This window comes from Epinephelus lanceolatus, chromosome 16, assembly GCF_041903045.1.
Source record: "Epinephelus lanceolatus isolate andai-2023 chromosome 16, ASM4190304v1, whole genome shotgun sequence".
NCBI classification, from domain to species: domain Eukaryota; kingdom Metazoa; phylum Chordata; class Actinopteri; order Perciformes; family Serranidae; genus Epinephelus; species Epinephelus lanceolatus.
Window position 1 is genome coordinate 33,899,645 of NC_135749.1, and position 16,632 is coordinate 33,916,276.

General features: G+C 40.8%; 1 protein-coding gene across 2 annotated transcripts; it reads left to right on the top strand.

Annotated features, from left to right (window-relative positions):
- Positions 1-2,545: 2,545 nt before the first annotated feature.
- On the top strand, positions 2,546-11,735 carry LOC117263549 (major histocompatibility complex class I-related protein 1-like). 2 transcript variants are annotated; one of them, XM_033637048.2, is made up of 7 exons: positions 2,546-2,669; positions 2,891-3,160; positions 5,845-6,123; positions 6,873-7,175; positions 8,353-8,454; positions 10,215-10,232; positions 10,427-11,735. In XM_033637048.2, the coding sequence occupies exons 1-7, from the start codon at positions 2,621-2,623 to the stop codon at positions 10,474-10,476; spliced, it is 1,071 nt and encodes a 356-aa protein (XP_033492939.2). In that variant the 5' UTR covers positions 2,546-2,620; the 3' UTR covers positions 10,477-11,735. The 2 variants fall into 2 exon arrangements, with proteins under 2 accessions (XP_033492939.2, XP_078032083.1); XM_078175957.1 differs by lacking the exon at positions 10,215-10,232.
- The last annotated feature ends 4,897 nt before the right edge of the window (positions 11,736-16,632 follow it).

The following is a 16,632-nucleotide window of genomic DNA, read 5'->3' on the forward strand; positions in this document are numbered from 1 at the left end:
ACCGGCTGTCCTGGAGTACCGGCCGTTCTGTGATTCTCCAGAACCTCCAGATGGCTAGACTCACAAGTCAGTCTTTAGACGCTTTGCTTAACTAAAGACTGATGACTTTCTCCCTGATTTTGTGTTTAGATGGGCGGATACAATTTCAGAGTTTAAAAAAACTCCCTACGTTGCAGAACCAATAGTAAATCTGCAGGGCGGTCCTTCAGTGGCTCGCTGAACTCTTGTGCTTGTAAACATAGTCCCACTAGAAACACGTGTAGTGGTACAAAATGGCTCAGCCGTGCTCGCAGAAAACGCCGTCAAAGTTAGTGGATGTTTGTCGCGTTTGCGGCGACACATTCTCACCAACTAAAAGAAACAAACATAATCTTTTACAAGGCCATGACTCATCCGTCCAGCCGGACTATAGAGGGAATCGCCTTGTTGTTTACAAATACTTCGGGGTAGAAAACCAGCAGAGCTTTTAGCTATATAGCCTATATATCACATTTTTCACATCACTGTATCACCGTTTAGACTAATCCGATGTTTGTAAAGTCTATAAACACAATGATTGAACAAACATTACTATTTCTGTGTGCATGTTTAGCTGGGCTAACTGTTAGCTGTTAGCCCTGTTAGCCGTTAGCAGTGTCTGTAGTAGGTAATAACTCATTAAACGGTCCGTGAAAAAAATATCTTTTCCAGAGGATATCTTAGTTACAACATGATTGAGCTAGCAAAGCAGTTTTGTGTTGCTATGTGTGGTATTTATTCAGTTTTGGGAAATCATGATGTCTAGAAAGCATCAGTGGCTGCAGCTGACAGGGACAGCTAACACTAGCAGCAAAGCTAACAACAGGACGTCATCTGTTAAAAGCCTCCCGTTGTCGGATACGACATGACACTACTCCAGTTAGCTCAATCATGTTGTAACTAAGACATCCGCTGGAAAAAATATTTTCTTTACGGATGAGCACACGTTTGATAAAACAGAGTTAAATCTCTCGGCATCCATTTTCAAGCTCTCTGTGTGTTTGTTTCCTTGCGGATGAGAAAAGGGGGAGCGCACATTTCCGAGAAGACGTGTCCTTTTCAAAAATGCAAGAGGCGTTGCTTTGTTGCCGGCTGTTTTCGCCGGTGTGTTAAACACACTTTAGAAAGGAGTGTCCCCAGACTATCAGAAGGCAGAGATATCTGATTGTCTGGTGGCGAGACTACCAGATGGCCAGTCCGCCCCTGTTGATACCAAATCCCTCACCAAAACCTCTCACAACTTTTGCCTCACCATTGACAGTTCCACTCTGCATTTGTCCCCACACATCCGCAACCTTGGAGTCATTTTCAACAACAACCTCTCTTTAGAAAAACATGTTAATCACATCACCAGTACTTCCTTCTTCCACCTAAAAAGCCATAGCTCGCCTCTGGCCATCACTCTCCCTCTCTGCTGCTGAACCTCTCATCCATGCTTTCATCACGTCCAGAATTGACTACTGTAACAGCATTCTTTATGGAACACCATCCAAACTCCTGAATAAACTCCAATACATCCCGAACTCTGCTGCCCATTTGCTCACCCATTCCCGATCATGCAGTCACATAAGTAATTGCTAATAGCCAATGCAACATCCAACTCCAAAAATCTATTCAACAACTCTACCCTCCACAGTCAGATAGACAGGGCTACTTATTTACTGCCTAATTACAGCTCAACGCTGCTTTGGTGTTAATGTCTTGCCAGTTAGTGGAACATCCTGGTACTGACTATTTATTGGTGGTTACCCCCTATAGGCGCTCTGATCTTGTTCCACTTATATGGTATCAGAAAAGAATTTCAAGCATGACTGGCCTTCTAAGTTTAAAACATTTTAAACATTTGTCCAATACATTTCATGAAATGATTTATCACTTTTTTCCTCTTCTCTCATTTTGAATGTCCGATAATTCAACACTAACATTTTAGTCTCGTCAGTGAAAATAACACATACATCTTGTCCTAGATTTTATCTTTCTTTTAGCTCCTCAACGTATCATCTTTATCATGAAAAAGGTTGTTGGCAAATATTTGTTGTCATTGTTTTTGTTTACAAAGTGATCCCTGATGGCGGATCATTTTAGTAATAACACATATTAAAACAACTATTTATACATACCATTATTTATTTTCAAATTAAAAGAAAACCTTATACCTGCCTATTTCCTTGTTGACTTTGATTATTCAGGTAAATTTGCATCTCTACAGTCTTTGCAGTTGCAGTCTCTCAGTTTTACTGGGTCTTATTTTTCATTTTGCTTAATGTTATTTATTTATTTATTGTAATGAAACAGGAGATTCATCCCCCTACCCAGCCCAATAAGTTTCATACAGTCCCTAATTTAGTTGCATCAGAACAGAGACACTCCCTTCTATTAAGCTAATTTAGTTATTTATTTATTTTTGAGGGGATAAATAACTCCAATATAGTGAATGGCAGTAATGCACCTTAACACTGGTTGCCACCCGTCATAAAACCTAAAAGAAGAAGAAGAAGAAGAAGAAGAAGAAGAAGAAGAAGCAGACACTCCCTCCTCCCAGTGCCAAGCAAAAGCAGAACAAACAGCTGATCCAGCTCGGTCACTTCTTTATCAAAACAAGATGAAAAATTTACTTTTGCTTCTTCTCTTGTGTCACGTGTCATCATCAGGTGAGATCACACTGTGAATATTTGCTTCACTTTCTGCTGGGCTCTGTATTTTGTTCCTGCGTAGCTCCAGGACACACTTTTAAGTTCATTTTCACTTCTACAGTAGGCTACTTTAGAATTTGGTAAGACTGTAAGTTTAAAATGGATCACACTGAATATATCATAATGAAGGTGATGTTTATGTGTATATTTAAACTGAAAGTTCCTCATTTGTCCTGCAGTAAAACACTCCCTTAAGTTTTTCTTCACTGCATCTTCTGGAGTCCCAAACTTCCCACAGCTTGTGGTTGCTGCAGTGGTTGATGACCTTCTGGTGGGTCACTGCGACACCGATATAAAGATAGTGGAACCAAAATACGACTGGATGAAAACAGCATTAGAAAACAATCCGCAGCATTTGGAGTGGTACACTCAACGGTGTTTTGAGATCCTGCCACATGTCTTGAAAGCCAGGATGGACAACTTGAAGCAGCGCTTCAACCAGAGTGGAGGTACAGCTTGTATTTCATTCTTACTGTTAAAGTGCTCTGTATCTTAGCTGTAAAGTAAAGTGACCCTCACTCATTCCCAACCATCAATAGTTGAACCAGGAAAGTGTACTCAGTAGAGCACTGGTTCCCAACTTGGGGGTTGGGGCCCCCATTAGGGGACACCAAAGTTTCACGAGGGTTTGCGAGGCCTTCTTGATTTAAAGGGGTGTAAGAAAGCCTTGTCTCCAAGCTGAAAGTTAAATTGAGTTTCTTTTTTAGAAACAAATCTAATTTGTCCCTTCAGGCAAGGAAACATTTGATATCTGTAACTTTTTTTTTTTTTTTTTTATCTCTGCTGGATTATGGTGATTTGCTTTTCATGAATGCCCCTGACCAGTGCCTAAAGAAGTTAAACACTGTGTACCATTGTGATTTGCACTTTATTACTAGTTGCGGAAATCGTATACACCACTGTACTCTTTTTTTTATTAACTTTTTTTATTTAGATATTTTTCTGGGCATTTTAGCCTTTAATTGACAGGACAGGTGAGTGTGAAAGGGGGAGAGAGAGAGAGAGAGGAGATGATATGCAGCAAAGGGCCACAGGCTGGACTCGAACCCGGGCCGCTGCGGCAACAGCCTTGTACATGGGGCGCCTGCTCTACCACTAAGCCACTGACGCCCCACACCACTGTACTCTATACGCTACTTCTAAATGGCCATGTTTGTAAAAAGATGAAAAAAATCTCAATGAGGCTTTTATCTGGTAAAATAAAGTATACATAAATATCAATCAATCAATCTTTATTTCAGACTCAGAAATAGGTCCATAGCCTATAAAATATAAAAAATAGACGACATACACACAACATACAAGACAGGATAAAAAACACACATAGAAAACATACAAACACGCTCGCCAGTGTCTCCAGAAACTAGAATAATATTTGGTAATGCTCTTTTTAGGCATGGTTAAAGCCATAATAATTTCATTTTTAGAGTCATTCAGCCTTGCCATAAAATTAAACATAAAATTCCTGAGGACAGCATCTAAGGTGGGAACACCACTACACACAAACAGCTGACTGGCACTCGTCCACCGAAGGACCTTCAGTAAAATTCGAAGTGCATCATTGTATGCCACCCGTAGCTTACGATATTTAGCCCTACTGTAGCTGCACCACAGGTGGGCAGTGTACAGTGGAGTACAATAGGCTTTAAACAAAGCAATTTTAACATCTTCAGTACACATAAAAAATTTACATGCCAACATATTAGCTTGTGCATACAGTTTACAATATTGCCTTTGAATATCATCATCACAAAGGTCGTCCCTCATGACGTGACCAAGATATTTGACCTTATCAACAACATTCAACTCTCTGTCTGCTAAGAAAAAAAGTATATATACATATATATGTGTGTGTTTATATGTATGTGTATATATATATATATATATATATATATATATACATATATGGATATATACATATATATATAAATGTATATATATATATATACTACGTCGTTCAGGAATTTATTATATAATATGAAGTTATGGATGAATGAATGTCTGAATATATGGAATGAAAGCCCAAATATATTAAATGAACCTTGAATATATTAAACGAAAGTCAGAATATATGGAATGAAATCTGACGTCATCAAGGAACTAGCACCATCTTGTGTTTCCTCTGTATTCCTCTGTATTGGATGCTGCAGCAAGAACACAGTGAATATGAGTGAGTTGGCGAGAGACATAGTGGCAGCAATTTTAAGCAATGAAGACATAGTAATTTCCACATTGGCTAATGCACATGGTAATGTTAACCATACCCAGTACCGCAGTACAGTATGGGGTGCTGTTTGTAAAGTGGCTTGCACAGCAACATTTTGCTACATTTAGCTTCAAACAACGTTTAAAAAAATGGTGTGAATTTTTTAAAGTCACTTAACGATAAAGGTTAGGAATCACTGCAGTAGAGTACAGATCTCCACCAGGCGACCAAGCAGCTGCCTGGGTTTCAAGTCTGGACAATTCTAGTAGTTTCAGCAGATGTCCTGCAGCGCCTTTCAGAAGCTAATAAAAATAAGTAGTCATGAGTTTTGCTTTATGTCAATTGAATAAAAAACAAGCATCCAAATACTAAAAAATCTGCTTGCATGCTGATTAATTTTATCAGCCTCTCTCAGCTAATTAAGTTTCAACACTAAGGAATAAATACTGTTAATGAAACTCTTAGAAAATTAGGGGGAGAGAGATGAGGTCGTCAGCTGGACACCAACCAGTAACACTGCAGCTCATGTTTGGCATCTTAAAGGAATGTTTCACCCACAAAATGACCATGTGTAAATCAGTTAGTCTCACCCTGTTATCTTGAATTTGTGAAGGAAACTTCATTGTTCTCGCATGTCTCCATGGAAAACAGTGAACATATTGATTTACTGATTGAACACATTAAACAACAGCAAAACTACATCATCTTAAAATTTATGGTTACTATTGTAACTTTTTTTTTTTTTTACTGTGAAATAGAAATTGTGTTTCATCACTTATGTAAAGAAAAAGTGCACTGATGATCTGCTCTTGAATCATAAACACACCAAAAGACTGAGCATCACACAATGTACAATATGTTTAAGATCATCTTTCCACTGGAGGTATCATCTGTACATCACTGTTAATTACAGTCTCTGTTTCTCAGGTATCCACATTTTCCAGATTATCAGTGGCTGTGGGTGGGATGATGAAACTGGAGAGATGAATGGTTTTATGCAGTATGGTTATGATGGGGAAGACCTCCTAGCGTTGGACCTGAAGACACTGACATGGATCGCTCCGAAACCACAGGCTGTCGTCACCAAACTGAGATGGAATGCTGATGAAGTCAGACTAATAGACCATGAAAACTACTTAACTTATGTTTTTCCTGAGTGGCTGAAGACTTATGTGACCTTTGGAAAGAGCTATCTGCAGAGAAAAGGTAGAATCACATGACCTGATGTAGTTTCATTAACATAACAATGTTCATACAACCTGCCCAGAATGAACTGCTGTTGTATTTTCTCTCCAAACTGTCTGACATTAACTTCTGTTTGACTGTTTTCTGTGGTGGTAAAGTTTGATTTAGCTCAGTGTGGAGGTAGCTAAGGTAGGTGTAGGTGATGGGTTGTAGCACAGTCATATATTTTAAAGATCATAAGATTGTATGGGCCTGTACATGATGTGCAATTACCTGAAAGAAAAGTTGTTTACATTTTATCAGCCTGACTTATCTGTTGTGTCTTGAGTTCACTTAAAGGAACCGTATGGAGTGTTTGACCTCTAGTGGTGCTGTAGAGCAATCTTATTATAAGTGGATTCCTGTTTGTCTGTATCATGATGGTGTTGTGATTCACATCATGCTGCTGGATTAACAATGGGTGTAATAAATAATGCATTCAACACATTTGTTAGAACTCAAAGATTCACACAATGCATTATGGTGAGAAACACTGGAAATATAACTGTTGTTTGTTTACAAGGAAACTTATTTACTTACCTATATTAACTTATAACTTACTTATTCATTTATTTTGCCCGGAAGAATTTTCACACCTTCTGTTGTTGATTGAGATCACTTTTAGATTGACCAGCAACAATTATCTACCACTGGTATGAACAAGCATCCAGGTTTACTGTGCAAAAAAAGGTATAACTCACATATGTCTTTATTTGCTTCTCTCTGTGCAGACCTTCCCTCAGTGTCTCTCCTCCAGAAGTCTCCCTCCTCTCCACTCAGCTGCCACGCTACAGGTTTCTACCCTGACAGAGCCATGATGTTCTGGAGGAAAGATGGAGAGGAGATTCATGAGGACGTGGAGCTCGGAGAGATCCTCCCCAACCACGATGGATCCTTCCAGATGAGTGTTGACCTGAACCTGTCATCAGTCCCACCTGAAGACTGGAGGAGGTACGACTGTGTGTTTCATCTCTCTGGTGTGAAGGACCACATCGTCACCAAACTGGACAAAGCAGTGATCAGGACCAACATGGGTAAGAGTGAGATCAGAGGGTGCTGAAAGGGACTGTATGTCTATAGCTCCTTTTACACTGCCTTTTCAAGGCAAGAATTTTACACCATTATGCTGCCTCACTGTTTTGTATGAAAGGTATAATGGAGGAATGGGGTGACAGAGTTGTCACGCCTTCAAGCCAGCAGTGGAAGTAGTGACAGCATCAAAGCAGCATCTGTGTAAAAGGGACAGCTAGCAAGGAAGCAGAACAGCAGCTTGACATGTTTCGACTGTCACTGCAGTCTTCTTCAGAAGCGTCATCTGACGTGCGTCATGATGTGTCTTTATTAGCTGGTAGTATCCCGGAGGTGTGACCAGCCTGGCAAATCGGATTGCCAGGCTGGTCACGCCCCCCGCCGCCCGGTGTCACACCTCCGGGATACTACCAGCTAATAAAGACATGTCATGACGCACGTCAGATGACGCTTCTGAAGAAGACTGCAGTGACAGTCGAAACATGTCAAGGTAAACTACATCTCCTTAAAAACTCATTGTCTGAAAAAAAGAAATCCTTCTACACTGAATCACTTTGACCTTGCGTCTGTCTCATTCTCATGATTGCAGTCATCCAAGAAGGCCTTGAGGGAATTTTCTTATATTTGGCAAAAACATCCACCTGGGCTCAAAGATGAGTTGATTAGCATTTGGTGGTCAAAGGTCACTGTGACTTAAAAAAACATGTTTTTGGTCATAACTTAATAATTCATATGCTGATTCTTACCAAATTTCACACAAATGTCTAATAGGATAAAATGATTAAGTTATAACCTTTTATATCCAAAAGGTCAATGGTCAGCTACACTGTGACATCATAAAGTTATTCAAAAACATTTTTCTGGCCATTACTCAACGGCATATCTCAGGAACAGAAGGGGAGACATTTGGTCAGATACTGAATTGAACCACATTTGCACACAGAAGACACCACAGTGTTGAGTTTTAAATCAAACACATGAGAGTTTTAATATAGTTTTACAGACACACAATTTTAAGACAACAGCCAATTATCCTGTATTAACTGGACTCTAATTCAGTTAGTTCACAGCAACAAGCCCACATGTATGTAAGAATGAAACACTGGATGTATGGATCTGCTTTTGTTCTGACCTGGTTTGTCTGTACTGATCGTAAGTTTTGTTGTTGTTGTTGTTCAACAGAGAAGCCCAGTGACATGACCGTCCCCATCACTGCTGCAGTGATTGTTCTTGCTCTCATCCTCATCGCTGCCACTGGATTTGTCATTTACAAAAAGAAGACAGGTGAGAGTTAAAAATGGAATGATAATCTACTTAATGGCTTTCTGGTACTTTGATTTTAGTCTCTGAGTTGATGTTTTTTATGCAGGTTGCAAAATTGAAACATGCATCAGCCAAGCAGTTGCCCAAGGGGATTGTGACCACTCTAGATAATTTTGATAATTCCAGCAGATGCACTGCATTGTGCCTCAGAAGCTAATATAAATACATGCCTCGTCCGTTGTTGGCTGAGGTGTGGTGCGTTGCACAGAGTAGAGCATAAATCTTTACATGTCGTGCATAACTAGACTATTTATAGTTTTTACTTTGTTTGTTGGCTACAGCACAACTAAGGAGGAAATAACAACAATAAATAATAAACGATTAAAATAGCTCAAAAAGGAAACCATTTAGCTTTCTACCTACTTTCTTACTGTAGAAGCATAATTAACAAGGGAAGTGATCAAATCAACAAAATCTCAAAGTCTGAAAATCTGTGCAGGCAAATGCTCTGCGTTGGAAACAACACCATGCGGTGGATGGAACAAAGCCTGGTATGGAATTATTCCATAGATGCTCCAGTTCAAAATGAGACCAACCTTCTCTATGGATGTCAGTTTATGAGTCACAGCGAAAGCCAAAATGTGACCTGCAATAGACAGTAAAGCTTGATTTGTTTTAGGCTGCATTCATATAAAAGCAGGTGTTGCAGTGAAAGCACCAGCCCTCCCATTCATTTGAATGTGGGTGGTGTGTCTAGGCTGCGGTGGTGGGGTCACAGGGGATGCCAAAAACAAAAAAAAGCAGTGGCCTGCAGCAAAAAATTTAAATAGAATCAACTTTTGGAGAAATGCATTCAGATGTCACGCTTCGGTGGCCAGTCACATAATCGGCAATCAGACTGAAAGATGCCCACAGTTCACAAGAATAAGTCTCTTTCTTTTAGATTATTTTTGTTGGCTTTTTTTGCCTTTAATGACAGGACAGAAGGTGAAATGGGCAGACAGAGAGAGTGGGGACTGACATACAGTAAAGGGCTGCAAGCCGGATTTGAACTCGCGGCCGCTGCAGCGAGGCAATGCCTCTGTACTTGGGGCGCCGGCACTATCCACTACGCTACCGACGCCCCATAAGTCTCTTTCTATTGTTAAATATTATAGTGAATAAAACTTTTGTTAACAGCATGTCTACAATCTACAAAAGGAAAAGCACGGGTTTTGTTTGCGTGTGTGCACACAGGTGTCTTTTCTGGCAGTAAAGATGCTCCAGTGATGATAATCAACAGGAATTCAACAGATCTTTTAAGCCAACATTAACACACTTAGTTACGTCAAATAATTAGCCACTGAGATGGTGAGATTGCCTTTTCTACAGTTCGACTTCACCCTTCACTCCCCCATGACTAGAAGTCAGCAGTCAGTGATGGTATGAAACAGACAATAACAGACATAAGTTTTCCAACAACTGTGAATCACTACAGCTATGAGAGGTCCTTCAGTATACTGTCAGAAATGTGCTCACAAAATATTAGGCTGATGGGTTCAGTAGTTTGTGAGTTTGGCTCTGGACAGACAGACACACCCACACACAACCAAATGCATGATCCCCTCTAGGTTTATGCCTGGCAGAGATAGCACAATAAAGACTGAACAGAAGAGTGGGATTAATTGATTTTTCAGTTGTAGTGAGCAGGAGAGGTCATACTCATTGGGGATAAGGTGACAAAAAATATTCTGGCATTTCCAACTGCAACTGAAATGATTTGTCTTTTGTTTTGATTTCAGCCCAATGTCTCCCATCTCGTAAGTAAAACTTACTCTTATTCTATTTCTACTGATCTGATTCACACTTAATGCTGCAGATTAAAACAGGTTTCACATTATCGTGCACATGAACTTTTTCAAGAATGTTTCTTGTATTTACTGTTTATAAAAGTTCAGAGCAGGATGAGTGGACTTCACAGTTTCACCCTAACAGTTTGTTTCTGACCTCACAGCTCCTGACAGCAGCTCTGAGCTCTCTGAGGAACTCAATCCAGAAACCTGACTGACAAAAATAATAAACACTTTGATATGTGTCACATTATAGCTTGACAGTTGGCTTATGGATGGCTTAGTGGTAAGTGGTATAAAGTGGTTTATAATATCTATGGTATGTTTAATGTCATATTTTTCCATGAATTTTTGTTTTCTCACTTAATATACTATGATGCAACAAAGCATTCTAAATTAATGTTTTCTTTAATATTGTGTTATATTTTATGGCTTCAGAATAAATGCATAAACATGTGGAGACTGAAAACAGTGCTGAAAATCACCCCTTGTGGTGGATTAGATAAAGATAGATAACATAGAACAGATATAATAGAAGATAAAAGCTTAAGCTTAAAGATACATTAGGTCAGGGTCAGAGAATGGTGTCGCCTGTCAGAGGGCTCAGATTTATAACGCCACAGCTAACCTAGGACCTAATGAAAGGTCAGTCATGATTTAACATGAATAATGAGCTTCTATAGTGATGGACTGAGAGTCTCATCCTACTCTCCAATGTGCTATGTGTGAGCTCAGTCCTGCGTGTTCTTTAATGAAGCAATAGGAGAAGATATTCGGTCTCAGTTAATGTAGTTTATTAAGCAGTAAAGGAATAAAATTACAGAGCTCTGGGTCTCAACTTCACGTCCCTGACGAACAACAAAGGTGTGTCAGTTCATAAAGTCTGACCTCCTGTCCTTTCCCTGACCCAGTATATTTGAGCGTAACAGAGTGTCATTGTGCATGCAAGGCGTTGTCCTCTTCTCATTGGCAGTTCCACTTCCTCCTTCACCACACCACGCCCCTGCCTCGTGTTAATCTGACTCCTTCCCGCTGGCGGTGGGGGCGTGGTTCCTGTTTTGAAAGACAAGAGAACAACACAACTCCCTACACGTGCTGTACCTTACTATCTGTATATCACTTTCTATTCTTTTTACCATATATGAAACTAATTATCTAAGCATTGCGGTATGTGCTCCTCAGACTTCATGTCTCTTCCTCTCCTGTACTTCTCCACTTCTGCAAAGCAAACACATTCAGATCAGCTGAAATCATCTCAGTATTCTCATTGTTCACACATCTAAAACTTATATAGTGAAACACAACTTATAGTAAAACACATAACATCATTCTATTCCCAACAATAGGAATCCACACAACCTCTGGCACATTTTCCTGTGTACTGATAACCATAAATGAATGTGAAAATCAAATGTATTGCTCTTTCTTTTGGTGCTGATGTTTTGCTTTTCAATAAAGTCCCCAATTTTCACATGTCTTGAGTCTACTCATCTGTGACTGTAGCTGCAGTAACATGAATATTACCTGAACATTCAGTGTTCTTACAGAAGAGTTGGATTAAAAGACTGATATCATTGTCAGCTCTGAGCAGAGGAAGCTCCCAGACAAGCTTAGCTTAGTATGAACACAGAGTCAGGAGGAAACAGCTCACCAGTAGCTCTGTGAACTAAAAAAGTCCACTCAGTAGGAGATATCCACCAGGTGGTCACCTGAGCTGATTGTGGTCACTGTAGACAGCAGATGTGTTGCAGCATGTTTCAGAAGCTCTCAGAAGCTAATAAAAATACACTCTTCATCTGTTGTTGACAGAGCTGCAGCGTATTTGGCAGAGCAGTTTGGTTTCTCCTGTCAACAGGCACTGTGTGTGAATTATAGGTAAGATAATTTATTATTATGAATGATTTTAATAACTAAACACAGCCAGAAATCTTTGATCCATGTCGTTCATAACTAGACTTTGAACAGTATCAGCGTTTAACAATACAGCCTACTTCCTTGTGGTAAAAGCACAAACAGAAAGGAAAAACGACTAAATCATGGTATTTTCCAGTCTACGAAATCAGGCAGGTAAAATGCTCCATGTTTCACAGTTCAAAGACAAAATCCCAACAGCACGACTCAGAAGGCAGATGAGCATGGTAGGCCTACTTTACGAGGCAAAATACAGGGATACAAAAATCCAGGCAGTCAGCAAAGTATCAAGGGGTTGGGATGAGGGTGAATATGAAAGAATACAGGCAAGGTCAAAATCCAGATAAGAATCACAAAACAGATATCAAACAGTGGAAAGCTAAGGCACATGGTACAAAGACAATCTGGCAGACTGACAGTGAAAGTGTCCCAGTAAATATAGAAGGGAGCTAATGAGAGGATGAGGAAGAGCTGAGTGATGATTAGCAGGTGGAGTGAATCTGCTGATGGGAGGGCAGTCAGTGGGAGCAGAGTCAGTTAATGACATGGATGTCATTTTGAAAATACTGGGGTGCACAAGTTCATTATTAGCCACAAAACTTTCAAAACCATTTATCAAACAGCTCTTTATTCAAAAATAGAGTGGCTGTATTTTCACCATTTTGTCTGGTTTGTTATAAATAGATTGTTGTCATAAATTAGGGGAGAGTGTTGCAGTTTTTTCATAAGAGGGTCCAAAGAAAAATATAATGCTGAACGGTGTTGCCTTTTTATAGAGTTAAATAAAGAGATTTCCTCATTTGTCACCTGCTCCATTTCCCAACTTTTGTGTCCTCCACCCAAAGTTCACACTGTTTTTACACAGCATAGCTACACTGACAGAATTGAACCTCCGAGCTGCCTGTCAAACAGGAATCAAACCATAAACCTGCTTCAGACAGTCCAGACTGAGTGGAGTCCTGTGGGGATCAACAGATGTGAAGTCTGGCAGCTGGCGGTTGCTCGCTCTGCTGCAGTTCAGCGGCTAACAACCAGAGCTAGCTGCTAATAGCCAACGCTACATACAGTACAACAAACTCCAATTATCTATTCAACAACTCCACCCTCCACAGTCAGACACACATGCTGCTTATTTACTGATGAATTACAGCTCACATCTTGTGCTAACAGCTGACACTGCTCTGGTGTGAGTGTTTTGCAGATTTGCAAAACATCCTGGTGCTGACTGTTTACTGGCAGTTACCCTCTTTATGTGCTCTGATCTTGTTCTACTCATACAGAATCAGAAAATGATTTCAAGCATGACCTGGCTTACTAGTTTTAAATATTTGTCAGAAACATTCCATGAAATAATTTATCATTTTGTTATTTTGAACTTCCAATAGCTCAACACTAACATTTTAGTGTACCGTCTCGTTTCGTCAGTGAAAATAACACATACAGTTTGTCCTAGATTTGATCAAAGATCTTTCTTTTAGCTCCTCAGTGTATCATCTTTGTCATGAGAAAAAGGTTGTTGGCAAATATTTGTTGTCATTGTTTTCATCAACAAAATGAACACTGATGGTGGATCATTTTAGTAATAACACATATTAAAACAACTATTCATACATACCATTATTTCTTTTCAGTTTAAAAGAAAACCTTATAGGGGAGAACGGGATTGGCTGTCACAATTTTTACTCTTGTGTGAATATATCCTCAACAACACATCTTAGAATAGTCATTCCTACATTGCAGGAAAGCTTAAAGTCTTGTGTTGCAATGGGTATCCCTTTCATTCTTTTAACTTATTTTATCAGTGATTTATTAATCATCAAAGACACTCTGACACATTGTGACAACCAACCCCATAGTGTGTGACAACCAACCCCATAGTGTGTGACAACCAACCCCATAGTGTGTGACAACCAACCCCATCGTGGGGTTTCATCTGTCAGTGATGACAGATGAAGGGTCTGCGCTCTCCAAATATGCAGAGCTCGTGTGCCCACTGCTTGCACATCACACACTGCTCCCAGACCTCCTTTGAACAGCTGTTGGAGAATGGTTCCACACAAACAACACAGAAAGATCCCTCTTCATCTGATGAAGAATCCTTTTCACGTTTCTTCTTTGTCTTCTGTTGCTTTCTTGATGTTGTTGCCTTTGGGTATAGACATTTCTTCTTCTTTTGTGCTCTCTCTGCTTTTTCCTGTTCTATTTGTTGCTTCATTGGGCTGTCAGTGAGGATGGAGCTTGACAGAGTTTTTCCTTCTGGGCTCTTTTCCTGGCTGGAGCCTCAGCTCTTCTGGAGTCACTCCTCTCTGTCCAGAGCTAGTGGATGGTTGTGGAGGAGTAGTGGGGTGGACTGGGGTGCACTGGAATTAGCAGCAGGGATGGGCTGGGGTGCACTGGGCTCGGCAGCTGGGGTGGGATGAGGTGCACAGGGCTCGGTGGCTGGGTTGGGCTGGGGTGCACAAGTCTCGGCAGCTGGGGTGGGACGGTCTGTTGTGGTAGCTGGTGCAAATTCTGTCTCTGGGAACACCTCTCTGTTAAATGGATATATTCCTGTTGCCCGGAAACCTGCCAGGATGTTGCTTGGAGTAAATGTGAGAGGGAAGGCTGTAGCCACAATTTGGGGGATTTCATAGATACTCATGGTTTTCCCAGGGTTGTTCAGCATTCAGGCGGAGGAGGCGGAGTTGATTTGCCTCTTCAATGGGCCATAGACAGACACATCCAGGGGCTGCAAGCGATGGGAGCAATGTGGAGAGAAGGACAACATCACAACTCCATTGTTCTTGGCATACTCCAGCCCCTCCACAGACAGGTGGGAGCTATGATTATCAAGGAGCAGGAGGCATGGCTTCTCCCTGCTGCATCTTGTATGCGCCAAAAAATGCTGCAGATATTCTGCAAAATGCTCCTCCTTTATCCAACCACTTGGATTCCGGTGGGGGCCGACAGTAAAAAGTGACTGCGGAAGTTCACCCTGGGAAAGATGAAGAATGGGGGTATGCTATTCCCAGTGGCAGAGATGGCACAGGAGAGAGTTACAAGGGTTCCTGTCTCAGCAGAGGTCAAAGATCCCACCTGTTTGAAGCCTTTCCTGGCTCCCACCTTATTTGGCTTATGGACCGTGGTAATGCCTGTTTCATCCATATTCCAAATGGACTGTGGCTCAAACTTATATCTTGCCATAACTTTCTCCAAGTTAGCAAAGAAGTGGTCCACGTTGTGCTTATTAAAACCACTGGCATGTGCTAGGCTGGTGGCCTCGGGGGTCCTGATTGAAAGTGACGGGTGTCTCTTCAGAAACCCAGAGAACCAATCTGGCCCTGCCATACCATTTTCTGCCCAGTTAGTGCAGACAGCAATATCATTGTGCACTGCAAAGTTGTACGCCAGTTTGCGGACTTCAGTTGGAGAGAGGCCAAAATAGATGTCGGAGGCTTTTTTTATATATTCCTCCAGCTGATGTTCCTGCTCCTCACTCAGTATGTTTACATGACACTTGAAAAAAACGAATTATTGCCTTAATCTGACTATAACTGGACAACTGAAGTGCATGTAAACGCGTTACTCCGACTAATATCGGAGTTCTCCAAATCCGATTAAGACACCCAGATAATGCGATCGGAATTCAATTTTCTCCTGCATGTATACACTTTAATTGGAGTTAAACTAGACAATGCATGTGCGCATGCTCCACACCCCCTGTGCTGGCGTATGACCCCGGAAGAATCAAAGACATGCTATTGTTGTAGCCCTCCAACAGCATACGGCGTTCTTGTCTGCCTCTCGAAATCACCATGACCACGAGGGATAGCGTGCACCTTATCTGCACAATCAGTAACGCGTACTTATGTACAAGATGAACAAAGCTGTACGATTATCCATCTTGCTGTTGTTTGAAAATGCCGGTCTGCCGCCTGACTCCAGTTGTTTATTATTAAGTGACGTAATAGCTCAACCGGAAAGGGGGCCGTATTAACCCGCTGAAATGACGCATATCACCACCTAGTGTTGAGGAGGAGGACACGTTCCTGTCAGTAACTCGATTTTGTCAGTTGTATGTAAACTGGGACAAGGACAGAAGGCCGATTAGATGCCAAAATTGAATTTTGAGCATAGCTCGATTAAGCTGTGCATGTAAACGTACTGACTCAGAACCATACAGTTCTTCACATAGCCCACTGGCACCGATGGGCAGGCGTCCCTCCCTGCGATCTCTTGCACATCTGTCTTGGAGCAATATCTTGCCAGTGTTCTATAATTTATCCCAAACATCTTGGCAGTGCTCCGGATAGTCTTCTGCTTTAATTTCAGCTCCCTGACTGCCATCATCATCACATCTGGTGGAGTCTGGCCCTTGTCTGTCTTTTTAACAAAATTTCTCCCCATGTTCCTTTACATAAAAGACAGAATTCAATATTAATTTTAATTAATACTTTATACTACATCATACTTTTCAATA